Source organism: Telmatherina bonti (assembly GCF_933228915.1).
Source record: "Telmatherina bonti genome assembly, chromosome: 4".
Classification (NCBI taxonomy): Eukaryota; Metazoa; Chordata; class Actinopteri; order Atheriniformes; family Telmatherinidae; genus Telmatherina; species Telmatherina bonti.
Genome location: NC_136622.1, coordinates 31169938 through 31196333, shown reverse-complemented (window position 1 = coordinate 31196333; position 26396 = coordinate 31169938). Strand labels below are relative to the sequence as shown.

General features: G+C 42.5%; 1 protein-coding gene across 1 annotated transcript; it reads left to right on the top strand.

Moving 5' to 3' along the window:
* Positions 1-185: 185 nt before the first annotated feature.
* On the top strand, positions 186-26336 carry LOC306754656 (segment polarity protein dishevelled homolog DVL-1-like). The gene is made up of 15 exons (XM_079238695.1): positions 186-578; positions 6499-6568; positions 10893-11014; positions 13511-13629; positions 16931-17069; positions 17823-17916; positions 18065-18134; positions 18241-18380; positions 18844-18920; positions 19496-19563; positions 21446-21523; positions 21610-21744; positions 22008-22175; positions 22293-22508; positions 24483-26336. The coding sequence occupies exons 1-15, from the start codon at positions 409-411 to the stop codon at positions 25001-25003; spliced, it is 2187 nt and encodes a 728-aa protein (XP_079094821.1). The 5' UTR covers positions 186-408; the 3' UTR covers positions 25004-26336.
* Positions 26337-26396: the final 60 nt, after the last annotated feature.

The following is a 26396-nucleotide window of genomic DNA, read 5'->3' as shown; positions in this document are numbered from 1 at the left end:
GTCCTGAGTGTGTTACAGTGTGTTGTGTAAGCAGGGCGCAGAGGCCTGCGCGCAGCTCCAACACACCACTAGATGACAGCACTGTCCAAGCTATTAGAAAACAGCAATATTCCCAACTCCATATCGCAAGGATGTGGACTGTCCCTTCCTGTTTTAGTGCCGAGAGAGCCACCGTAGCGACTCACACCAGAGCAGGAATACGGGCAGTCATAACGCGATTATGTGTGGATTTCCGCGGTGTTTGTCCAAGACGCGGAGCCGTGTTATCCATCGCCGCTTGCGCACCGTCAGCTTTTAGGGAATGCTGTTATGTTATTCTCCGGGTAGCTGGAAACATAGCAGGCCTGTTTATTGCGCTGCCAACCCTTGTTCCTTTCCTGTGTCAATGATTGTCCTCCCTTCACTCTCATGGCGGAGACTAAAATAATATATCACATAGACGAGGAGGAGACTCCTTATCTGGTCAAGCTGTCGGTTTCTCCGGAGAAAGTCACCTTAGCAGATTTTAAAAATGTCCTCAACAACCGACCGGTCAATAGCTACAAATTCTTCTTCAAATCGATGGACCAGGATTTTGGGTAAGTCTGATTATTATTATGCTTACTATTATAATAATTAGCCTGCTCAGTCGCTGTTTTATCGCGGTGTGTTGTTTAGACAGCTTCATTCAGGCCTTGCTCGAGCTGCTGCGCGCTTCCATGTGTGCGGACCACAGCTCCATGTCTGTTTCCATGCTCCTCCTGGCACCTGCTCATTATTACAGGCTGCCCTGCGCGCAGCGGAGGAGGCACGAGCGTTTGAAGTGATACCAGATATGTCCAGAGCCACTGACGCAGCCCTGCATGTTTCTCTCTCTCTCTCTCTCTTTCTCACACACACACACACACACATTTCTGCTCCTCCTGTGTCAATATTTTCACCATGTGGAGCCTGAATGTCACAAGCCAGGATGACAGAGGCTAATGTTCAACCTCACCGGTTTCATCATTTCTCCTTTTAACTGACTTTCTCAGTGTTTTGTGTTGATGTTCTTTTAGACTAGTTGGAAATCAGATGTCATGTCTGATAAATGATGAAGAACCAACACACACAATGAGCTGTGGATGCATCCTGTGGGAATATTGGGAATCTGATGATGACAGCATGCATCAGCTTCTTGTTGTCTCTGCCTGTAAAATAACAATCCTAACTTAAGTTTTCTGATTAACATCGGAGTGGGCTGGGTTTCTACTTAAGGAAAGCATTCAGGATAAATAATGGACAGTGGTGGACCGTTTGGTTTCCTTCCCATAGTCGTCTGGCTATTGTCATTTCATTTTATTAGAAAACTTTGTTTCTCTCTAATTATTTTGTGGAATGTTTATGGAACCAAAGCAGACATTTTAATAGCTTATTGTATGTTTAAATGATGAAAGACATTGAGTATATGGTGTAAAATGCAGCAGAACTAAGTTTTTTTTCCCGGTAAATTCTACCGTAGGAGATCATTGGAGCCTCCGGATGCTAGCTGTTGCATAAGTTGCCAAAATGTCCTGTTTCCAATCTTCTTTATGCTTTTCTGTCTTTTCTTCACTTTGTAACCTCCTTCCTGATTTCCAGGACTCACACCAAAACTACAAACCTCTCCAATCCTCGTAGTCAGCAAGTTCTGCTTGCATCAGGCCTCTGCCGAGGATGGCACATTTGTGTCAGTGTCTTTTCTCGTTTCAGCCTGAACGGTCACACATGAGCCCCCACACATCAATATCTCACAATGTATAACCGCAAACATGACTGAAGGAAATGTAAAGGTCTGCAGAGCCCGCCATCACGTTTCCATTGCAGTCTGACCTTGTGAGGGAAACTGGCTCTTCCTGGTGGCAGCTTAGGCTCGATGGGCTGCTTTGTCCCACAGCTCTGGCTTCCTGCCTGTCTTACACCACAGACCGAGCTTCTCACTGGGTCTCAGGTGATCGACAAGCAGATTATGGAAACAAACAAAGCGTATTTGCTAACTCCACATGGAGACATGACTTCAGGTTGCTGAGCATGCTGCTATGCTGACCAGCCTTGAGCATCAACAAAGCATGTGGAACTATATTGTGAACAAAACAGTGTGACAGTTGCATTTTCATATAAAGCTTTCACACACCCGTCTTTAAGGCATCATCAACAACAAGGAGTCTTCCTTTTAAGTTAAGGGTGAATTTCCAGGCACTGCGAGCCGTATGGCATTGGCACAGTATGGAAGCAAAACAAGTCAAAGGCAAAGAGGAAAGCTGCGCTTTGTGGTAGCCATACTGGCTCTACTGCATACGGACAGTATGGCTGCTGGAGAATTAGCAGCCGAGGAATAGTACTGCTGAGCAGAGAGGGAAAACATCAAATCCCTTGCAGTTATAGTCAGTGTTTGAAATGTAAATGAGCAGTCAGTGCTTGGTTCTCTGTAGTCGACCCCCTGTTGTGCACAGAGGGGGGGGAAAAAAAGCCATTTTCTTAAGGGATTGCTGAACTCCATTTGTGCTCGCCATATCAGCTCTTAAACCGATGGCCACACAAATGTGACGAACAGTTTGCACCCCAGATTACTGCAGCCAACATGGCATTTCAGGTCCCCGCTGAATCGCAGGGAATCCGTAAACACAGGCTGCGGCTCCTCCATTCACATGACCGAGAACAGATAATTAAACCATTAATATCGCTTGTGTGAATATTTTTATTTCAGGTTTTTTAAATTTTTTTTAAATATATATTTACACCAATATTCATGAGACAGAAAATAACAGATGTTTCCCAAGATTATTGACTTTTTTGTTTCATTGTTTGTTTATGGAAACTGTGAGGCGATAATATGGCGCTTTGTCATTGCCACTGGTTGCGAGTGCATTTGAGACCTCACTATAATGCAAGTCACAGAGGCACTCTGGAGCTGAGGAAGCAGCCAAGCTGAAGGTCTGAAAGAAACAGTCTTGTTTGTGTGTGCGCCTCAGAAAATAGGGGGCTGGAAGGGGGATCTTTTGTCTGCTGAGCCTCTGTAGTTAGAGGACAAAATTCTGCAGCTTTTCACACAAATGCACTTCTACCTCTCCCTACTAAAAAATTGACACCGAACTGAATGTTGCACTGCAGCTTGGTGTAAAAGCACAGCTTTATCTGTGGTAATAACTATATAATATTTGTCATAAAGTGACATAATGAATCACTGATGAATAGGAATCTCCAAACTTTGCTGTTATGCCATTAAACAGATATTATCAGGTCTTAGAGACATTTAAGGCTTTATTAAACAATTTATTTAGCAAGGCTGAGTCATCTTTATTTCGTCGTACTCGCCTACAAATATTTTATTTCCCAGTTTATAGTGTCATTAGTATCAGCCCATCAAAGTACCCGTACTGCTGGTCAGTGTGTGTGGATTTTAACCCAGCCCTCTGTGTTTCACCGCAAAAACAAACACATCTAATCTTCCCCAGCTACACAAATATCTCCAGCAGCGAAATATTCCACGATCGTTGGGTTAAATCTTGTGTCATTATCCTGTGAAATCTGTTAAGACCTATATAAGCTGTCAGCTAAGAAGCTAGATCTGTGACAGCAGCACACAGCAGAGCATGCCTCTCTAAACATGGCTTAAGGCTTGTATGTGTGCGTACATTTGTCCATCTGGACATGTTAAGAGTTCAGAAGTGGAAGCAATACCAGTCGTGAGATCAGATGGAAGCTGTTAAAATATGTCATCTGTTATCGTTTTAATAGTTTCCGCTGTCGTTTCACATCTGATGGCAAGGACAGAGATACAGTCATGGCATAGAGTGCAGCCTTTTTCCATTCGAAGTTTAGATTTATCGGGTCTGTCAAATACCGTTCTGGTTCTTACCCGGTCTTAAAATGATGTAAGCCTTAAAGAGACATGACTAAGCAAAAACAGAAAAGAGCTGTGTGGACAACTAAGTACATCCTTATTGCTTCCACTAGAATTAAGAGGGTAAGTAGCATCCAGGTGCTGCTGTCTGAGCGCTTCCATTAAAGTGGATGTTTTGGTGGTTTGCTGGTCCAGAACATTCAGCTGTGTTCGCTAAAGACATCAGTAATGGTTTTCTGGAAGCATCTAAGCATCTATCTGGGTGGGGTCAAAAAGATTTTTCCAAACGATCTACTGAAAGTCCCTCATTCTACAGAGGAAAAGATTCTTCGTCAGTGGAAATCATCCAAGTTAACTACCAATCTTCCCATAATGGGACATCTCAGCAGATTCACCTCAACACCACACCAGGCAATGTAACTGCAAAAGCCCAAAAGTTACATCTCCCACTCTGCAGGTCTTTTGTAAAATATTACATGTTGTAAGTTTTTTCCAAAAAGACTGTGGTGACTTATCATAGGTTTGCAGATCTGTATCTGAGCAAACCACATGGTTTGTGGAATAACACCAGCGGAGATGTTTCGTTGTAGTGAACAGCCCCATGTTTGGTGAAAATCAAACATCTTATCACCACAAATGCCCTTACCAACCACCAAAGCATGGTGGTGGAGGGTTGATGATTTGGGCTTGTTTTGCAGCCACAGGACCTGATTTCTTTGCCCTGATGGAATCAGCCATGATTTCCATTGTACACCAAAGTATTCCAGAGCCAAATGTGATAGCATCTGTCTGACAGCTAAAGCTTGCCTGAAATCAGGTCATACAGCAGTGCAACGAGACAGCGACTGAAGGTTGTGGCAGCAGAACCTGTGAGAGAGATGTGCGTTAAAAAAAAAAAAAAAGTGCATTTAAACCTCAATGAACTGGAGCAGTGAATGGTTTCGTCAAGTTATTGATGCTGAACATGATTCTGAAAGCTTATTAATCAGGTTTACTTAGTTTTTTTCACAAATCGCTGCTGCATCTTAGGGTTAGTTAAATAAAGAATGACTGTGTTGTTGTGTGTTTGAGGTTGTGTTTGCACAATAAGACCTAATAGTTAAGACCTAATCAGGACCAAATAATTGGTTATTAAGTCCTGTTATGCATATTTGTCCAAAGAATGAAAAGACTGTTTGTTTTTGGTTTTTTATTTTTTAATTCATTATTATTATTTATTTATTTATTTATTTAATTTACCACAAATAGATATTTTAGGCCTGTCGTTTTAAAGAATATATATTAAATAAAAAAAACTTATTATACTGGTCATATTGGCCCTGGAACAGTCGACCTTATTCCTGTCAAGCATGAGGAAAAAGCATAGCAGCTATGTTATTTGTTCAGACCACTCCCACATCCTCACAAGTCACCTTACAGCTGGTCATGCAGCTTGAGCAAGAGGATGCAAACACTTCCTACCTAACAAGCAGCCAGCAGAGTCGGCTCTCGCCGCCCTCCCTTTTCCTCCCTGAGGTGGAACATGCCACAGCAGTAGACTCTGCGGTCGTCGGTTTCAGCCACAAGGCTACGTTATCTTTGTCCACCACTCCCAGCAATGCAGCTCCCACAGCAGCAGCGTGCACACAAAACACAACTAGCTTGGCTAATCTTTTCAGTAGCAGGGAACTTCTGGCAAACACGAAGTTTGGGGAAAAAAAATAAACCATAAAGTCGCTGCCAGAGACACCCCTGCATAAAATCTTCTTAGGATTTCCTGCTTCTCTCAAGTCGTGCCTTACCCTTTTTATGTACCGCATTCAAAGCCAAAAAGCTAATGTGAGATTTCCACTGAGTTTCAGAAATTGGATTGGATCAATTCAGAGAAAAATCCCCAGAACAAAAACAAGCAGTTGCAAAGAGACATGCAGGGAGTTATCCTGGAAACTGGTAAATATTTTAGGTTGTCAGAAGCCAGTGACTGTGTCAGTGTAACCATGTTGGTCAGCTCCGGACCTGATCTATGTGACCCGGGTCCCAGCAGGTGTGGTGACGGGTTGCTGCTGAAGTGTGTCCCAGCAGGTCAAAGGGTAACTGTGAGGTATTTTTGTTGGGAATTTACAGCTGAAAACGAACACACAGAGGGAGGCTCTCACACAAGATGACTCTATTAATACACACTCCTGCTCTTTGACGCCCTGTTGTCGCAGCTCAGAGGCTTTCCTGCGGACACACGCTCATAAAACATTCACACACTTCCACCTAGAGACCAAAAACATTCAGATTCATGCCCAAATTTGAATTCATTGTGACTCTTAGTTTGATCGGTATGTTTATCCTCTCTGTCTGTCCATCTATCTGTCATGGTCCAACACCTCCACAGGCTCTCATTGCTTATTTATGGGGCTGTCCTTAAATCCATATCACTGTTGTTTCTGGTAAAACTGCCTTCATGCCCGCTGCTCTTTGAGCTCACCATGCTTTTTAAAGTCGCAACGCTGGCTCAAAGCAGTGCTGTAAATGTGACTTTTAAAGTGTGAATGTTGCTCTGTTGGTGCCAGCGATGCAGGAAGGGAAAGTGTGAAGCGAAGGATTATCGCATGTTGTATTGCTGACAACACTCAGTGGTCGTCTCCTGCTCGGTTGGCTCTGATTCTATTTACTCGTCTTCTCCCCAGGGTCGTCAAAGAAGAGATTTCCGATGACAATGCCAAGCTGCCATGCTTCAACGGCAGAGTAGTGTCCTGGGTAAGTGGGATGGATGCTGCAGCCTCTCTGCCTGCAAAGCCTCAGCTCGACAACCAGACATGCGGAACACGCATACATCATGTAAATGTGGCCACGTAACGCCTCCGCAGAAGGATTTTAAACACTTCATCTCACTGTTCAGCTGTAGAAGGTGTGAGTAATTCCATTAGACATTAAACTTCACCACTCTTACAGTCAGCGCTGTCAGTTTGAGCATCAGGAGTCGATCCATCTACTGAAATCTGACGGCCAGGTAATCTGTTCACCGTGCAGCTCTGTAGTGTTTTTTTTTCCTTTCATGGATTCATCGCCGAGAAACCAAACATCCCTACGGGAACGATAAAATACGTCAAATAAAATCAGTCTGTTTATGTCAGAGGTGGATTTTCATCTTCATTACTGCTTTGTCAAACAGCACACAAGACCCCACCTTCAGATATTGATCTAAATTTAGGAGAAAGAGTGTGTGATGCAGTTTGACAGCTTGTGCATTTAATCTACTTAATGGCTGCATTCATGTTTTTTTTAACAGCGTCTTACAGTGAAGATGTTTGACTTTATTGATCTCTGTGAGGAAAGTCATTATTTTGCTCACCTCCTTCCACAGGGAGGTCAGAGGTCAGAATTAACTACACAGTGCCGGCTGTGCACTTGTTAGACACTGTCAGGCTCAATAACACTTAATTAGAGTAGATATTCTCCAACAGCTGGGCTTGCAGCCTTGACATGTTTAGATTTGTTGTCACTATATTATGTCAGTTTTAACAACCAACTTGATCCAATCTGTCCATTTTTATGATGCATCCACATTTTTATTTAAACCAGATGCTCCCCCATCGTCAGAGGTGTAGTTTTTAAACAGATCTCTATTTCTCAGACATTTCATTTTGCTTTTTTAAAAAAAAGACCACCCCCCCCCCCATCACATTACGTTCTGAACTTAAACGTGAAATTTTCATTTTAAGCCTGAATATCCTTCATTCATTAATCAACTTTTTTTTTTCTTGTTCAGAAAGTCCTGTTACAGTTTCTCAAAATGCAGGATGAGTTATTCCAAGCTAATGTGACTTGCTTAGTTTGAAAAGCTACAGACTAATATTCTTCATCCAGTAAACCTCTTAACACCTGAATTTATGTTGTATTTTTAAAAATAAAAATGATTGAACAACAAAATAAAGTACAACTTACAGCATTGTACAAAGTGTGATGCTAAAATAAAGATTTATCAGATAAATAATATAGGAATAAATACATAAATAAGAGTGAATACAATTAAATAAATTGATAAAACACAATATCTATAAAGTGGGTTGATGTAAATTTTCTTTAGGCTGGGGTTGACAATGTAAAACACATCCAAAAGAAGCTAATTATTCAATCCAATAACCTTGTTTCAAGCAAAAACAACTAGCCCTGTTGTAACTAACAAAACAACATTTTTGTTCAAATTAGTGTGAAGTTGTTGCCAGTGAAAGATTAAATCTGCCTCAAAACCAGTTTTTTATGTTTAAAATAAAGCCTCTTATCTTAATAAAAGCAATAAAAACTCTGTTATTTAATATAAATCCCTCATCTGTATGTTGGTAACTTTATTAAGTTAATTAGAATGAATCTGATTATAATATTGTGTATTAACCCAACTTGATGTAAAGCAAACCCCTAGTTTGTACGAGACCACCTGGACAACCCAAAGTGAAATTTCTACCAGGGGTCTTTCTCTTGAAATAAGGCAGATAATATTGTTAATCCACTGGGATTTCCACAGGCGCTGTGGATTACTAATGTGTGTGGATGAGATTATTGCCACATGTTAGTTATACCTGGGATGTGTGCATATATCATCCATGTTTATGCGTAATTATGGTTAAAATGAATTCTGTTTTAGTGTTTGGATAAATTGTAATATTGTAAAAGAGCTTAGTGGGTTCATTTTGCTGAATAGTTTCCTACAAAACTACATGACAGCAGGTGCACCATTCAACCGCTGCTCCTCCAAATCCTACAGAAAGATCTTTCTGCTTTACCTTTGGAAGGAATACATCCGACTAAAAAAATCTCACAATATTATATTCTGATATTCTCCATTACAATGAAATCTTTGGTTGTAATTTAGTACATTTAAGTAAGAGATGCTGAATTGGTGCCCAGTTTGAAAGGACAACATCATGCAGACACCAGTCAAGTTGTGGACTCATCAGTAAGATGTGGCCACGGCGTGATTACCTCTTTCCCACACGTTCATTGTGTCTTATCTGGATGTGACCCGACAGGCTCTGTGTGTTCCTGGGTTTAGCTCACATTTAGCTGGATATGTTAAAGGAAAAGGTTAGATGCATTTTCTTCATGTAAGGTGTTTCCTGTGTGTTTCTAGGTGTATTTTCTCCTCGTTTAGTAAAAGGATTTCATTTACAGTGAAAAGGGACACCACCTGCTTTTTTTCCAGTGTTGAATCGATGCTCTGAAATTGACTTTGACGTTATTTATTTCTTCCTTGAAAAAAAACGTATGGGACTTATTTATTTGCTCATGTCAAATGGGAGCTTTTACACTGGAGTCTAAGATATGGATGTTTTATTGAAAAACAGGAAAATAAATTATCTGATTCTGATCAAAACAAACTTTTATTTATTTTTACATGTTTGAAAACTAATGAAAATATGCTAAATATGTTCATGTGGAATCTATTTCAAGTTTTTAAATCTAATAAGCCGCTGAATGTTTAAACTAATTGTGGCTCAATATACTAACAATTCAATTAAAAACATCAGCAGAAATTAAAAAGGATTTTGTCAGATTATTTTTACATTTAAATATTTTTTTATGATGAGAAATTTGTCATCTTTTTCTTTGAATGTTCTTTTTTGTCTTTTGACCTGTCAGGTTTTAATGATCAATTAACAACCCAAATAGGAAAAACCTTTCCAAATAAAAGATTAACCCAAATCTCAGCATATTATGCTGGTTTTGTATTTCACAGATTAAAATTTTCATTTAATTTTTATTTATTTCTTTCAAAACAACATAAAAATAAATACAAAATAATGGAAAGGAGCAGAAAGAAGAGCAATCTTATGATATCTGCCCCTTAATTTCATAATCATCCATTTTACAATATTCACATACAACATCTAGTTGTTCCAAAATTTGCATTAATTTCTCATAACATTCCTTTCTTTTAATAGTTTTGAAATCATTTGCAGATATTCAAAATGTAACATCATCGTAATTACTCAAGGTAATTCACATTATGCCCCTAACTCTTCATAAGTCTTTAATATTGTTGTTCTTTTTATGCTTTTCTTCAACACATTGATTGTTCCTAATTCTTTAACTTCTTTTTGAAGCTCATTCCATAAATTTATTCCTTTCATGGTCACAGTTCATTCCATTATTTTTGTTCTGAAGGTTTTTTAAATATGTCAGTTCCTTTCAAATCATAACGACTTTCTCTTTTTTCTAACCTTTCTTGTATGTTTACTGGCAACATGTTCCTGTTTGCTTTATACAATACCTGAAGAATACTACAAATTACTATATCATAGAATTTTATTCAATTACATTTTCTAAATAGTGGGTTTGATGGATCTCTATATCTACTATTGTTGATAGTTCTCAAAGCCCTTTTTTGTAGGATGAATAGAGGCTGTGTGTATGTTTTACAGGTCGTCCCCCAAATTTCTGCGCAATAAGTTAGATATGGTATAATCAGTGTATTATATAAAGAGAGTAATGCTGAATTATTCAGAACTTAGGTAAGTAATCCTATCCTTGGCTACATTACAGCTCTAACCCTGACAGAAATCTAAATACTTACACTTTCACGACAGTCAGTTTTAACTAGCTACCCCCTAATAAATCCATCTACTTACCATCCTCCCATTAAGATGTCCCAGCTGACATTACTTTAGTTGTTAGGAGACCCCATCAAGGAACAGCACAGCCATAACTTTTCCATGTTACAAGCCCAATTCTGAAGAACCGTTCTCCTCATGTTTTCAGACAAAATAATTTGACAAATTCAAAATTTCAGGGTAAAAATGAAACTTTTGTAAAGTATTTGTTTTCAGAACTGTAAACACAAGAACCGGGGGGGGGGGTCGATCAGCGTGAGCTGCAATCAGACAGCAGAAACAGAAGCGTACTGGTGTTCCTATAAAACATACACACTTGCCATAGACATGCTGAAACCTAGGAATCATTAAGCATGTTAACTGGTAGCATGACGCCTGTCTGTGTGATTTTATGTAAACTTTATTGCCGGACAGATCGTATACGTTTATGTTTCTCCATGTGGAATATTTTCTTTCCTTCTGATCTTTCTCAGCTCGTCCTGGCAGAGAGCGCACACTCTGATGGAGGATCTCAGTGCACAGAAAGCCATCCAGAACTCCCCCCTCCCCTCGAAAGAACAGGGGGCATTGGAGACTCACGACCCCCCTCCTTTCAGTAAGTAGCCCGCTTGCTGTGTGTCGCACACGCAGGCCGGTTGACAGATGTTTCCGAGCGCACAAGGCCGTGTAGTCGGTGAGCTTTTTATTCCTCAGCACGCCATATGTGCTAATTAAAACGTGACCCTCTCGTCATCATCGGCCCTTATGGGAAGTGTAGGTGTGTGACTATAGCATGAAGTGTGTGCTAAAGCTGGAGTGTGTGAACATGTGAGATCATTTCTCCCACTTGTTTGTGTGCTTCATCCGCATGAACGCGTTAGTCCGCCCATCTATGCAAACACGATGCGTACGCCGGCAGTGCTGCATATTCTTGAAATAGCCTTTGCGGCATAAACATCTTCAGGCAAATACTTGCACTCAGTGAAGCCCATTGTGTTCAGTCTCTCAGAGCGTTCATCCGCGCTCTGCTAATAAAGGCATATACAGCCCAAAAGCACAGCAGTGCTTCAGAGGTCAGAAATGGAGATCTTCCTAACAGCTTGGCTGTGGATACCTCTGCCCAGACTTTGGCTTAAAACTGGCAGATTAAAAAAAATATCACTGCACTTGCCAAGGAGAGGTCCCTTGCTAAATATAGCTAGAAGGGCAGTGCAGACTCGGGCTGTTGCCATTACAGCTCTGGAGCAATATGGCCGAGGCTCTATATTGAGAACATGCAATCTGTCATGTCTCAGTGTATCTCTTTATCCCCTGTTTGACATCTCAGCTCGCTTTTGCCCTCTATGGCCTGCACCCTGCTGTTTGGCTGTCAGCTGTCCTGATGATTTTATTGTTCCCAGCCAGCCTTTCACTGCTGCCACCTTGTGGAGCTAATGGCTACTGTGCCATCCCCCTTTCCACCACGTCATTTCCCTCCACCCCCTCCTCCTCGTCTCCCTTTCTCTCTCTCTCTCTCTCTCTCTCTCTCTCTCTCTCGCTCTCTCTCTCTCGTCAGACAGCCAGTCCCTTCGCTCAGAAAGGCAGCGTGGTGTATTTCCTATAGCGAACATCCCCTCTGTCTGAAATGAATCCAGTCTTCCACCCTTTTACCGCGCTCTGGAAATAGCTCAAATGTTATTACCTCTTCATTTTCTCTTTGTGCTTTATTCATGCATTTCATGTATTTGTCAGCATGAATGGCTGTATTTGAAGAATAGGTGTTTTGGGCTCAGAATGGACACAACTGATGTGCCTCTGCCTGGTAATCCGGATTAAAAACACGCATCTCTATTTCCCAAGAGAGAGGGATTGACGACTGGCAGCAGTAGGGAGAGGGGAGACGGCGTTAGTTCACAGCTGCAGCCTTGCACCTTTGATAATCTCCCAGAGGATCGGCAGCCATCGGCGGCCTGACAGGCAGGCTGTCGCCACCGCATCGACTGTCAGATATCAAGCTCTCCAGTCAGCTCCAGTTAGAAATGCATTCAGTCAGCCTCCAGTCCTATTTGCATACATGCACTGACCTGTGCTTGTGCAGCCATTACCCAGGTGCATCTATTAGTACTGTGGAGCAAAAACGTGTAAGCACGCCCCATTGAGCACTTTATCCCGCTGAGTGAACACAGCAGACGCAGCGTCCTGACTGCTCTTTGGGATTTCGCTTACATGGTTCATCCACACACACACACACACACACACACACACACACACACACACACACACGCTGCCACTGAAATTCAGGAGAGGGTTGTTTTGAAACAAGGCCAGCTGATACTGCGCCATGCGTTTATGTTTTATACCATGCTTTGTTTGGTTTAGATAACAGGAGTAAAATGTTTGCATGGGAGAGCTGCCATCTGAGTGCAGAAGTGTGTGAATTCAAGTGTGTAAAGTACATGTTGCTAACATGCCTGAGTGACAGACTGACAAGATTGAGTAGAGTTCTCACCAGCTTCAGGTTACCTTGGAGCCCGGTGGCGGTTTAAGTCCCTTAACCCCGGCGCCTGAGGCCACAGCGATTCCAGCCCTCTAACAGAATAACAATCTCCACAGACCCCCACGCTACTCTCAGACCTCAAGTACACAGAGCCAGCTTATTGCTTAGGCTACACCTGATCTACTACTTCTCACTTTTGATGCTGTCACCCCCCCCCCCCCCCCCCCCCCCCCCCCGCCCCCATCTCCAATAAGGCTCCAGGCACCATCTGGGCTTTCAATAGGTCTCATTAATGCTGGTATTGTCCAGAGTGGTTCCCTCTCAGGGTATCTGGTCATTAATGACACTTAGTAGAAAACACATCACATACTGCAGAACAATAAAAGTGCGATTTTGGCCGAAGGGAGTGAATTTGAAACAGTCATGATATGAACCATCTATTCCCCTTCGGCGTGAGTGGCAGGAAAACAGATATTGTAACCGACACAAGTATGTTGTAGCTGGAGATTATGTTCTGGGGTGTTGGTCACAGGCTGGCTGCAGAATGAGTTCACAGCCGCTTCTGTGGCAGGGACTGAGTGTGTTCTGTACATCATTATAAATCTGACTGAAGTTTTCCAACTGCGTGTGTTGCAGTGCCAACGCTGTGAGCAGCCGCGACGGCCTGGACACGGAGACAGGGACAGAGTCTCTCCTGAGCCACCGCAGAGAGCGAGAGAGAGAGCGGGCACGCAGGAGAGCCAGAGAAACTGAGCGTGAGTATTATCAGCCAGGAACAGATGGACCCTAAAAAAAAAAAAAAGGAAAGGAAAGAAAAAAAAATCCAATTATCTTGTCATTTCCACGTTATTACATTTCAGTACCTCTTCATTTAAGTCTGCGCAAGTTGCTCGCCAAAAAAGCAGTCAGACAGCAGACATGTATGAAGAAAAAGAAGCCCCTGGAGATCGAGTGGTGTGTGTTGAACTTTCACAATGTCAAGCCAAGAAACATATCCAAATTCTCAAAATGAGGAAAATAAAGAAGATTACTGTGTGTCAAGGTTTCTGGAATTTACTGTCTTGCCCAATAATCCCCTTACTTCCTGTGTGTGTGTGGCTCAGGTTTAGGTTTTCCTCCTGCTAGTCACACTCCAGTCTTCCAGCGTGATTACAGCCTGTCAGAGGACACTAGTGTGTGGAATGTCAATGGAAAGTGTGTTGAACACAAAGGAAAATAGAGCTGTTACGACTCGATCTATGTGGAAAAGGAACTGAAAGAGCCTCAGCTGAGAATGTCTCGGCATATCGATTGTGCAGGAAAAGACTTTCTGAAAATATGAAGGCTTTAAATGAACAGATTCTGCTGCTGTATTTTTATTTACAGCAAAAGCAGCCATCGCTTCCCGTCTGTGTCTGTTCCTCGTGTCCTCTCTTCACAGCAAGCCCGGCTCTCTGCATCCTGTGCTCCAGGCTCATTAACCAAATGCTCATTCATTTATATGGTGCAATTAGAATCACAGAGCACAACGTCAGGATGGGGATGTAGGAAGGACTGTCTCACAAGCTAGAAACAGATTTTACATGGTTCCAGCTCCACTGATTGCGTGCACACATCTAATAGATAAATATTTATAGATACCGCTAACAGCAAACCAAATATTGGTTGTTATGTGGGTGACACGTACTCAACACATAATGTGGGCACACCGTGCTTCCTGTCCTCAGCAGACAGAAAACACGATCGCAAATGCAAAACCACCTCACAGTATTTTTGCACATAACACACAGCCTGTTATTCTGTCTCCTTGCTTGCATCTCAGCGCCTGCTAGTTTGTTAGCGCTAATTAAGTGAAACCATCAGGGGAGCAGGGTGGGCCCCTCATGGCCCACCAGCAATTTTGTAGCTCATAAATCTGGCGAGCACATCCGGATGAAATGCAGTTCAATCTGAAGGCTGGTGAAGATGTATAAAGAGGGGGCCTGAAGCCCCTCCTATGTGGCTTTATGCCTTACTGCCTGCAGCAGCATCAGCAGCAGAGGAATTCCCCCGTCACCTTATCCACATGCTTCAAGTCATTCTGCCTCATTGTGAGAACCTTGGCTGTTTTACAATGATGAAGTAAACAAGCCGGTAAACGTATCTCTTCTTTTCTGTCAGCACTGTGGCATTTCAGGACAAATAATACAGCAGTTGAACATTTTAGGAGGATGAACAGGTGGAGGGACCCAGAGGGCAGCATGAAATGATGGGAAATGATCGGTTTTACAACCAGGTGTTCTGCATCTTAACCTTTAACATTTTTAACTTGGTAGCAGAGAGTGGGAGTACTTAAGTTAAATGCAATTCCACTCAGCGTTTTCCTGGATTTAGGTCAAAGAAGACATTGCTAAGCCAAAGCACTTATGTTTTGTATTAAAATATTAATGTAAAGCATAAAAAAAAAAAAAAACCAGCTGGTGAACTCATACCACCCTCTGTCATAAGGTTTTTATAACCTATGCCGCTAAAGAATCATTGGCCTTTTGATAGCCAGATGGTTTTGTCACCTGAGGAAGAGAGAAGGTGCGTGTGGTTAGAGGGTGTGGGGGGGGGGGGGGGGGGGGTCACATCATGTCAAATCCCATATCATCTCTGCGTTTTGCAGAATCCCATCATCTGATTGGTTAGAGGCGGATTAGTAGACTTTCTGCTGTATAGTTGCGTGCCATGGGAGGGAGCAGGGAGAGACTTTCTTCTCACTCTTCGTTCACTTTGTCTGTGCATGGGATGAGGGCACATTGTCGACCGTGGTGAGGAATTGTTGTGTTTATGTTTCATTGATGATATTTGACATTTGAACGTTATGTCATAGAGGTTATTTTATTATGTGGTTAGAATTTTGTAGATGTTATTTTTGTCAATGCAAATTGTGCAATTTATTTATGTTAGCACAAGATTATGAGTTAGAAGAGACAGCACCGGCTTAGTTTATGACATATGTCTGTTTTGTTTGTGTTATTTGTGAATCATAGGTCATTGTATCTGTATGTTTTGTTTAAAACCAGCGGAAAATGTCACGACCTTTGACGAAAGGTTGTTATTTAAAGTTGAAAGTTTCACATGTTCGGTCTAAAAGTAACTTTGCTGCTGAGTCATAATTCTCACTACAGTCCTTATTTTGTTATTTGCTACTCTACAACACTTCATGCTGATTCTCCATTATTGTTACTGTTTCTATTGTAGATAAGCGGTGAAGGCTGTGGGCAGCCAGCTGGTGGGCTGAAGCTGTCTGAGGCTCAGACTGGCTTTTAGAGACTGGCTGTTACAGATGGAGCACTGCACAAAAACACACATTCACACAGTCCTTTTCACTTGATGAACCTGCATAATTGCTGTCATTAGCGCTTGTTTTTTTTGTTTTTTTTCTGGGAGTCATCAGAGTGTGGGAGGAAATATGTCTGAGTGAACGCTGACAGTGGATTGTCAAGCCCTTCTGATCTGCGAGTGCTTATGTGCAGTGGCTCAGCCTTCATAAGAGCACCGTTTGGGTGGAGCTAGAGATGGAAACCCCTTCATTGCTGGAATGCTTTGCTTGCTCAAGGCGAACACGTTGGCGGCCACGCCTTTTGCGCTTTATGACACCTTTCCAAACAATCCGCTGTTACCCTGAGACAGCACCGCCTCGCCGCCAATGTACGTAAGGAGACGAGCAGGGAGGTTTTACTCTGCTGGGAATTTTTAAAAAATCTTTTTAAAGGGAGTGAATGAGTGTAGAGTTGTTGCTGTTGTGCTGAAGAGCTAGTAGTGTCACTGTTCACACAAATATTTCCGTTTGTTTAGCCACTATGTTAGTTTGTGTTATCATCATTTAGATGCCATTCCAAGTTTATAGTTCATGTTTTCAAGGTCAGAGTATTTGAGCTTTGACACAGATTAAAGCCACTTTCCCAGTGTTTCTCTGATTCACTGACTCCCGCAAACAACCCCCCCCCAACCCCAACCCCGACCCGATTGTTCTTTCTTGTGATCCAACCCCACAATGAGCAACACGACTTCTCATCTGAGTCACGGCTACTCTGCTCATTCTGTCCACAGTCCCTCGCATCAACGGTCACTCCAAATCAGAGCGCACTGCCAGGGACTCAGCCATGGGTTACGACAGTGCCTCGGTAATGAGCAGCGAGCTGGAGTCCAGCTCATTCGTTGACAGTGAGGAGGATGAGGATGCTAGCAGGTAACACCTTACCTCAAGTTGAAACGTGCTTCAAACACTTAACACTGTGTTGGTGTTTTTTCTTTTTATTATTATGATTTTAAAAAAGCGACAAAAATAAAAAAAAATTATCTTAATCTCTAAATGTGTACACATGGAATCTCATGTTTCTTGGTATCTAAACCAACAGCATTTGGGGCTTTGATTAAATGTATTAGAAGTTTGAGTAAAGTGTTAGTTTAAACACCAGGTGGCAGTACAGAAAATGTAAAGCTGAGTTTGTTCTTATGAGCTGTAAAATGATATCAAGTTATTTAATGAATGAGTCAAAAAATTGGTTGGATTTTGCAGAGCGAGATTTCGGATCCGCTTCTCTCTTTTTTCTGTCTCTAATGCTTTTCCTTTGACAGATTTGCCCATTTTTACCAACCTTTTAGCCAAACACAACTAAAGCTAATGAGGTAATGGAAGTAGATGCAGATAAAAGGAGTGTTTCTTTCAAGATGTTACTTCTGTCGCAGCGTCCAACATGGTGTAACCTGTCTTTATACACTCTCCTACATAACATACATAACCTGTCCTTACTCTCTCCATGGCGACTCCATGTCAGCTGGTTTTAATATAAAATGGTAGAAATTTAATGAGGAAAACGCTCATAATACTACAAACCTTAGTTACCAAACTGCATTCATTCATCGTATCTCATCTCAAACCAATATATTTATTTCATATAGACACATTTTACATTATATTCCTTTTTCCTCTGTGTTTCAGGCTCAGTAGTTCCACAGAACAGAGTTCTTCTTCACAGCTGATGCGCAGACACAAGCGGCGCAGACGGAGGCACAAAGTGGCCAAGATAGACCGGGTATGCACTTCAAAGACACGTCACCGTCGCCACCAAGACTGACTGTGACGCTGGGTCCCTGAAACAGATGAGAAAGCTGATTGATATAGACTTCATGCCAGCTTTTATTTACAATGTGTTCATCGCAAACCTCTTTCTGCCTTTCCAGTCGTCATCCTTCAGCAGTATCACAGACTCCACCATGAGCCTCAACATCATCACAGTCACACTCAATATGGGTAAACCTGAAACAACCCTGCTTATTATGTTTGGGTTTTTTTTAATACAATGGAATTTGACTCATATTCAGACCTTGTCACTCATTCTTTGGTTTGCCCCTGACAGAGAAGTACAACTTCCTAGGAATCAGTATTGTGGGTCAGAGCAACGACCGGGGAGACGGCGGCATTTACATCGGCTCGATCATGAAAGGAGGAGCTGTAGCTGCTGACGGCAGAATAGAGCCCGGTGACATGCTTCTGCAGGTAGTTTTACAGATGGAAATTCTTCACACTTGGTGGCAAATATTGGTGTTTTCTATTGAACTCCTGTTCCTGTTGTTGCAATGCAGCCATCTGTGGGTTTGTGGCCTATTAACCGCATTTTCATTTTCACTTCTTTTTGTAGACTCGTGCAGTTTGTAGAAAATTTCCTTCCTGATTTTAATCTCTGTGAGCAGAGCTCTGCTGCTGCACATGCTATGAAACAGATGTTTTCTGACTGTAATTTGTTCCTGTCACATTACAGCATGACCTCAGATGTGTATCACATTGCAAGCAGCTTAGGATTTGCAGGAATTTGAAGAGTTCTGCAGAGATTAACGTGCGCATCGTCTAAACGCATAAACACATGTGATTCCTGTCCAGAGATCCAAAAATAGTATCTGGTGACGGAAAAAAATGGAATCATTGAAATTTGATGCATGGGCTTCCTTTCTCTGTTGACCAGGTGAACGATGTAAACTTTGAGAACATGAGCAATGACGACGCCGTCAGGATCCTGAGAGAAATCGTCTCCAAAACTGGGTAGGAATATAAACTCAGACTCTTTCACTCACTGCTGTAAAAGTTGATCACCATCTCAGCGTAACTCTTTGTGGGGTGTAATGTTACATTTTCAGCTAATGTGTTAATCAGACATGATGCTGTGTGGATATTCAGAGGCTTTAAAGTATTAAGGAAATCCCAGTGGAAGAGACGGATCTTTGTCGCTCAACACGCTGACTGTGCAGACCAGTCACTTGAAAAAAAAAACAAACAAAAATAGATACCTGACAACTTTCTGGCCATAATGAAGTGCTTCCGAGCCAGATGTGTTTAGCTGCATATAGTAATACCTTACAGTACGAACATGGGGTATTTATAGCTGTGTTGTGTAGTGATCTCTACTTGTCTTAGAAAAGCAAAAAACAAAATCAATTCTTTAAGATTTAAGCTTTACACACATTTGAGAGGTGCGATACAAATACCAGCACTAATTCGCAGACATAAATGTCCACCAGCGAGCCCACGTTGCTTTCAAGTTTAAATCATGCACTCAAGCCGTTATGTATTTCTTTATTATTATTTTAATTTAACTTGTGTTCTTTGTTTTTCTGCAGCCCCATTAGTCTTACTGTTGCCAAATGCTGGGACCCATCTCCACGCAGTTACTTCACCATCCCTCGTGGTAAGAAAGACACTGGTTTTATCATATGTGTAGTTATGATAGATGGTTTTCTCACTTACAGACTTTAACATCACAAAATGATTTTTCTCAGTTCAAAGTTTTAACATAACCTGAGAGTAAATGGAAGCTGACAGCATTTCTGAATGACCTCGTCTGTTTTTTACTGAAGTTTTGTCTGTTTATCAGCAGCTTGGTGTTAAAGCTGGAGTAGGTAATGTTGGGGAGCTGGCAAGATGTGAAAGTGGCGCCCTGTCTAGGCTCCTCCCCCTCTGGTTTTTCTCCATGTGTAATCCAAGGCTTTTTTATAAGAAATAAATAACTCCATTTCCGTGTAAACGTTTGGATTTGTCAGAGTTATTACAGATTTACAGTAAACTGAGGGGTCTAACTGTATTTCATGATTACAAAATATATGGACTACTATCAGGATGAGGGACCACTTCACCCAGAGTAAAAAAAAAATGTCTCTGAGCAAGATTACCTACCCCAGTTTTAACGTTAGTTTTACAGATAATAATTAAAGATGTCCGTCTGAGACACGAGCCCCAGCTCGGTCTGAGTCGGTAACCTGCCCTTACTGCAGTGCTAATTTGGACCGTTCTGATTATTAAAGCAAGAAATTCAGTGGGGCAGCAGGGGCCGAGGGGGGAGAGCAGGTCGTCCATGAGTCAGCAGTTTGAATCCTGCCTTATTCTGGTGAATTTGTTGTTGTAACAACAAGACAAGACACTTCACCCTCCTTACCTCCAGCATCGCTGCTGAATGAATGGATTAGCTGGCACATTTCTGTCAGTCTGTCCCAGGGCAGCTGTGGCTGCACTTGTAGCTCACGATGCCTTCACTGCTCATTGTATTGGGTGCCTTGAAAGGCTTTATAAAAATTTAGCTTATTATTATTAACAATAATAATGAGCTACCGTTTGACCGAGGGGCCGTTGTGACGGGGGTCATCCTGCCAGGGGTGTTGGTAGGGGGGTTCTACACTGCAGCCATATGGCTGTTGTGTGGACCCCTGCCTGGGCGTTCCCTGTGGCTTTGTTACTGTTGGTCACTCCTGGGGAGGCTCCTGACATGGATGGATTCCCTAGATATTGTTTCCTTACAGCAGTGTCAAGCCAGATACAGACATAGAATCATGAACTTATTTGTTTTTATTTCTGCATTAACAGTCCGGGGAAGGGTTGGGATGTGTGCGTGTGTGTGTGTGGGTGACGTACATGTGTGTTTTTAAGTGTGAAACTTTTTATTTTTATGTTGTTAAGCACTTTGATATGCTTTTGTATGATATACAAATAAAGTTTGATTTGATTTGATCATTATTATTATTTTTATTATTTATTTTTTTAATTTTCATTTTCATTTTCATTTTTTTTATTATTATTCTGATTTTTATTATTATTATTATTATTATTATTATTATTATTATTAGCCAATAAGCCAGTTGCCTTTTTAGGTTCAGTTCCAAAAACTTTCAGGTTTTAAAACAAACCTTAAATCTCTAAAGCTTGAAAGAGCTTTCTGTTAATTTTATGCTTTTCTTTGGTATTTTTATACTTGGTATACTTTAAACTTTTGTTTTATATGCTTTTGTATTTATACTGTATGATCTTATTTATCGTCGTTTGCAAATTGTATATGTCATTGATACTATTTAACCTCTTACTTTTCTTTATTTTAATCAGTATTTTCTTTCCTTGTCTGTTTTTTGCTCTGTGCAACGCTTTGGGTTAACATGTTTGTGTATTAAATAATTTAGCTTAGCAAACATGTGTTTCATCCAGTCGTATTTACTGGAGGAGTGTAACTACTACCAAGCTTGAACAATATAATTCCATGTTCCTTTAATTCCTAATAAGCTGTCTAATTTGTTTGACTTGTTTAGCTGAACCAGTGAGACCCATTGACCCAGCAGCCTGGATCTCGCACACCACAGCCTTGACGGGACCTTACCCACACTACGGTAAAACTACCAGCGAGCCCCATCACATGATCAAACATCTTTTTTCATACGCTAAAATTTCATTTTTAACTCTCTCTCCATGTCAGAGTTTGATGACTTGCCTCTATCTGCAAGTAAAACAGACATGGCAACCATCGTCAAGGTGATGCAGCTGCCTGATTCTGGTCTAGAGATACGGGACCGGATGTGGCTGAAGATCACCATTGCTAATGCAGTCATTGGTGAGAAAAACTGAACGAAGCTTATCGTTGTGTGGACACAGATTTACAACGAAAAGTGCAGAACGGTTCTAGATAAACACAAACATGAACTGTACACATGCTGATAAAACACCAACTCTTAAAAATAAACCACGTTTTTCTGCTTGTCTGTCTGCGCTGTGGTCACTCTGGATTTATTGTGTATCAACAGTATTTTTAGCAGCTGTTCAGCTCATCATGGCAGGTGCCATGTGTGTGTTTGTGTGTGTTTCTTGCTGTGTCAGGTGCTGATGTGGTAGACTGGCTCTTCTCCAGGGTAGAAGGGTTCAAAGATCGACGAGATGCAAGGAAGTACGCAAGCAGTCTGCTGAAGCATGGCTACCTGAGACACACTGTCAACAAAATTACCTTCTCGGAGCAGTGCTACTACACCTTCGGGGACCTCTGCCAAAGTACAGCAACTTCTCACTTCCTTTTGTATCAATAATGCATCATGTTTTCCTCTCGGAGTGGAAGGATGCTACTAAATCTGTCCCTCTTTGGCTCTTTTGTTTTTTTCATTCATTAAGACATGGCATCACTTAATTTAAATGAGGGATCCAGTGGTGGAGGCTCTGAGCAGGACACTTTGGCACCACTGCCCCCCTCCTCCAACCCCTGGCCTCTGGGTGGGCAGCCATTCCCCTACCCTCCTTTTCCCTCTGCACCCCCCAGCTTTCCACCAGGATACTCGGACCCGTGCCACAGTTTCCACAGTGGGAGCGCAGGCAGCCAGCACAGTGAGGGTGAGCAATGAGGAACGTGGGGAAAATGGGCATTTTGAGTTTTCCATCATTAATTAATGTTATAATTTGACTCAATATGCAAGGTGGCATTAATTAAACTGTCTCTGCTTTATGACAGTAGTATTGACAATGCTGTGACTCATGCTAATGTTAGCTTTTTGGGCTGTGATGGCCAGAGGTTGACATTACTTTGCCTTTTCCATGACTAAGGTTGTGTATTCTAAAACAAGTCCTGTGTTGTCAAGGTCAATCATGAGCATCTTTGGTCATACAGCGGACAGCTCTGCAGTACTGGGTGTGTACACACATACACACAAAAAAAAAATCTGATCCACCGTGTGATTACAAATCACCAGCAAGTCCATCCTTCTTTATCAGTGCTTGAATGATTCATTTGATTTTCATTTTGGATCAGAATGTGATGGTGCTGCATGGCTTTTGATCTGCATTGAAGGAGGGTGGCGATCTCAGGGAGAGAGTGGGGGGGGGGTTAGAGGTGGGATGGGTTATAAAAAGTAGTTGCTCTTAATAGTGTTGCGTATGTTTAACCAGACAAGAGAAAAAAGTCCAAATTCTCCACTTACTTTTCATCATTGTGAGTGATTCATCCATGCGTCATCATATCTTGCTTTCAGACATTTTTCTTGTTGATTTATCAGAAACCTTTGGAAAGACAGCGATGATTGGGGGAAAAAAGTCATAGTTTAGTTTGTTATGGCGCTTTCAAAACTGCTTGTTTCATCAAGTGCATGTGTGCATTTTTATGGGAAGTTTCTCCTTAATGCTTTCTTCTTTTTGACTTTTTAGCTAGATGAGAAGAAAACAAAGCCACAGCTGTGGGCGTAATGTTAGTTAAGAGCTTGTGGACCAGGGTTAGATAAGTATGTTAGTCAGTAAGGGGAAAGTGTGGGCTGGGAGGTGTGTGTAATCCTGTTGTTCCCTCTGTTTCTGCTGGGCAACGGTAGACTGAAGGAGGAGGTAGTCCCAGGACACTGGGGGAACCGGTAAGCCTGCTAACCCCCTCTCCTCCTCTGCTGCTCTGTTCTTTCTCACCATTCAGTCTTTCCTCTTGTTCTGTCCCTTCTTCCTCAGCGTTCTCCATCTATCATACCTCAGCTTTAAGGTTTCTTTTCCTTCCCCTCCGCCAGTCCCCCATAATTTCCTCCGTCGTCCATGTGTATCCATGTGTGTGTGGCTCTCTTGACAGTTGATTCTCCCTCTGTGCACCTCTGGGCATGCATTTGTACTGTGCTGGGAGGTGCATGATGCAGGACGATCACTCCAAGGCTTGTGCTGATAGGGGACGATCATGCACCACTTTACCCAGTACTGTCGGGCTCATTGCGGAAAGGGGGAGGCGTCGATTTTGATCTGATTTTGCAACAGTGTGGTACACCTCCATCAGTGTGCGCTATCGGCTTTGAGACATGGTGCCAAAAACCTCAACTTAAGACAAAATTGATAACCTGAATGTGACTTTCTTAGTTATTGTGTGACATCCACAAAGTGCTGAGCAGTGGTATGTTTCTGATGTGGGTGTATCATGTTTATATGAACTACCTGTGAATGTTTCAGTGTCTGTAAGAATGTCAGATGAAGCCAGTTGCTTCAGTGAAGTGTTGGGAAAATAAAAACGGGAAAAAAAAATGGAGATAATCATGTTTGCCCTTGACTGTTGAGCTCACTAGATTGCATAAAAATATCTGGTCACATCTTAAACAAAGTGCAATAATGTATTAAATGGATACATTATATTGTGTAATACAGAATATTACACGTCATGTTACATCCCACAAAGACGTTGTTTAACGTGTGACCTTTTGTTTCACTGTTAATCAGCAGCACCAGCCGGTTCTGGTCGGCTGTAGCTGATGACACACGGCCGCGCTCTCTCTGCATCTCTGGTAACGCACACGCAAACAGCAAAAGACCAAATAAAAACTGGTCTTTTTGTTATTTTTTTTTTCTCAACAGGAAGCCGAAGCAGTGGATCCAACCCTAGCGCAGGCAAGGGGAGGCGCTCCTCCCCGCAGGAGAAGGTTCAAAGGACAGCATGGAACGAATCAGAGCCAGGCGTCCGTGGAGGGAGGCGCGGTGATAGGGCCGCCAGCCAAATGAGCCATCACAGCCACGCTGTCTCCAGCCACAGTCACGCCCGATCAAGTCTCAGCCACAGCCATTCCCACAGGAGCCACTCTCTCACTCAGAACAGCCACCCCACCTTCACCTACAGCCACGCCCCCTTCACCCAGCAAGGCCCAGGCTCCTGCGCGCAGAGCGAGCAAAGCCATGCCTCCTCCTACGGCCCTCCAGGCTTGCCTCCCCCTTATTGTTTGGCCCATCTGGCCCCAAAGACGTCGTTGAGCAGTAGCACCCCACCTGGAGCCCCCCCTGGGAGAGAGTTAGCGGCCATTCCTCCTGAGCTTACCGCCAGCCGCCAGTCATTTCAGCACGCCATGGGCAATCCCTGCGAGTTCTTTGTGGACATCATGTGACAGGACAGTGCCTTTACACTCAGTGAGCACAAAAACAATTCTCCTCCAACCCCGCTCATCTCCAGAAGTTCTCCCTCCGTCTTCTCCCCATCTCAAACTGAGTGTCCCTCTCTTCGCCTCCTGCTGTTTATCCATCTCTCTGACGTCCATGCGAAGAGAGACGGGCTGCAGGAGCACAAGGAGAGACTCCTCTCACACACAAGCACAGGTCCTCTGCTGGAAAGCCCTCTTTGACACCAGATGTACAGTTTGTGTAACGTAAGTGGTGCCATGCGGACAAACTCTTGAATTTTGTCAGTTCTACAAGACCTTTAACCTGGCTGGGACTGGATCTCAATCCCCCGGACCTGGACCATCATCTGAGGTCTGCGCTCCGCAGACCTGGATCTACTGACTCAAATCTGTGCACACTTATTAAATGTACAACAAACCTCTGGGCCCTGTTATTCTGACGCTGCAGCATCGCCAGCAGCTTGTTGTTAAACTCTTACTTGCCAACTACAACTCTAACCACGATCAGATCACACGCTGTGGATTTCTCCAGCGCCACAAGGGAGGCCCCCGTGCCCAGCGATTCGTCTAACAAAGGCTGCGTAGTGCATGACTGTCTCAGCTGCTTTAAATGAATTTTATGAATTTGTTTTGTTTAAAGTATTAACGTTTTTGGAGGGAGGAGGTTACCTCTTGCCGTTTTGATGGAGGAATCCGTACACTGGATGAGTTTTTGTGATGTTATTTATGTGGTCATGTTGCATTGATGGTGTCATACTTTGTCTACGGCTGACTGACAGACAATCAGACGAGGCCCTTTGTGAGTCAGCGGCCAGTTTCCACTGTCCTAGCTGTGCTGTGTCGAATGTATGAATAACCCTGTCAGTGACTGAACCCTGACTTTCAGGAGTCTTTGGTTTAAACGCGTTTACCAAACCAACAGGATGACACCAAACACATCTGTCCCCACCCAGAGGGCGTTCATCAGCTCAACCAGTTCGCTGTGAGCATCACGGTCGACTCTTTCAGACGTCAGTGTGAGAGAAGCCAAAGCCTCACGACGTGTGGTGGCGATTTCGCAATGTCAGAGCTGTCTTTGATGCCAATCTTTTTTGCGTTTGCCGTCGGACACTTCTCTCTACATATCATGACTTTAAGGTGACTTCAAGGGGAATCCTGACAGATTCCTTGCAAAACAATGGCAAACCCCTTTTTGTATCTGCTTAAAATGTAGCTACAAGAGGGAAATAACACTAGTTTTCTGAGCACTTTTTCATTTTGTCTCCCTTCCTTTAGTATGAAACACTGTTTGCAATCAAAGCTTTCTCTTTAATTTTGTTTCGTTACAAAAGAAGAATTAATTGTACATAGAAATTTATTATATATATAAATAAAAAAATAT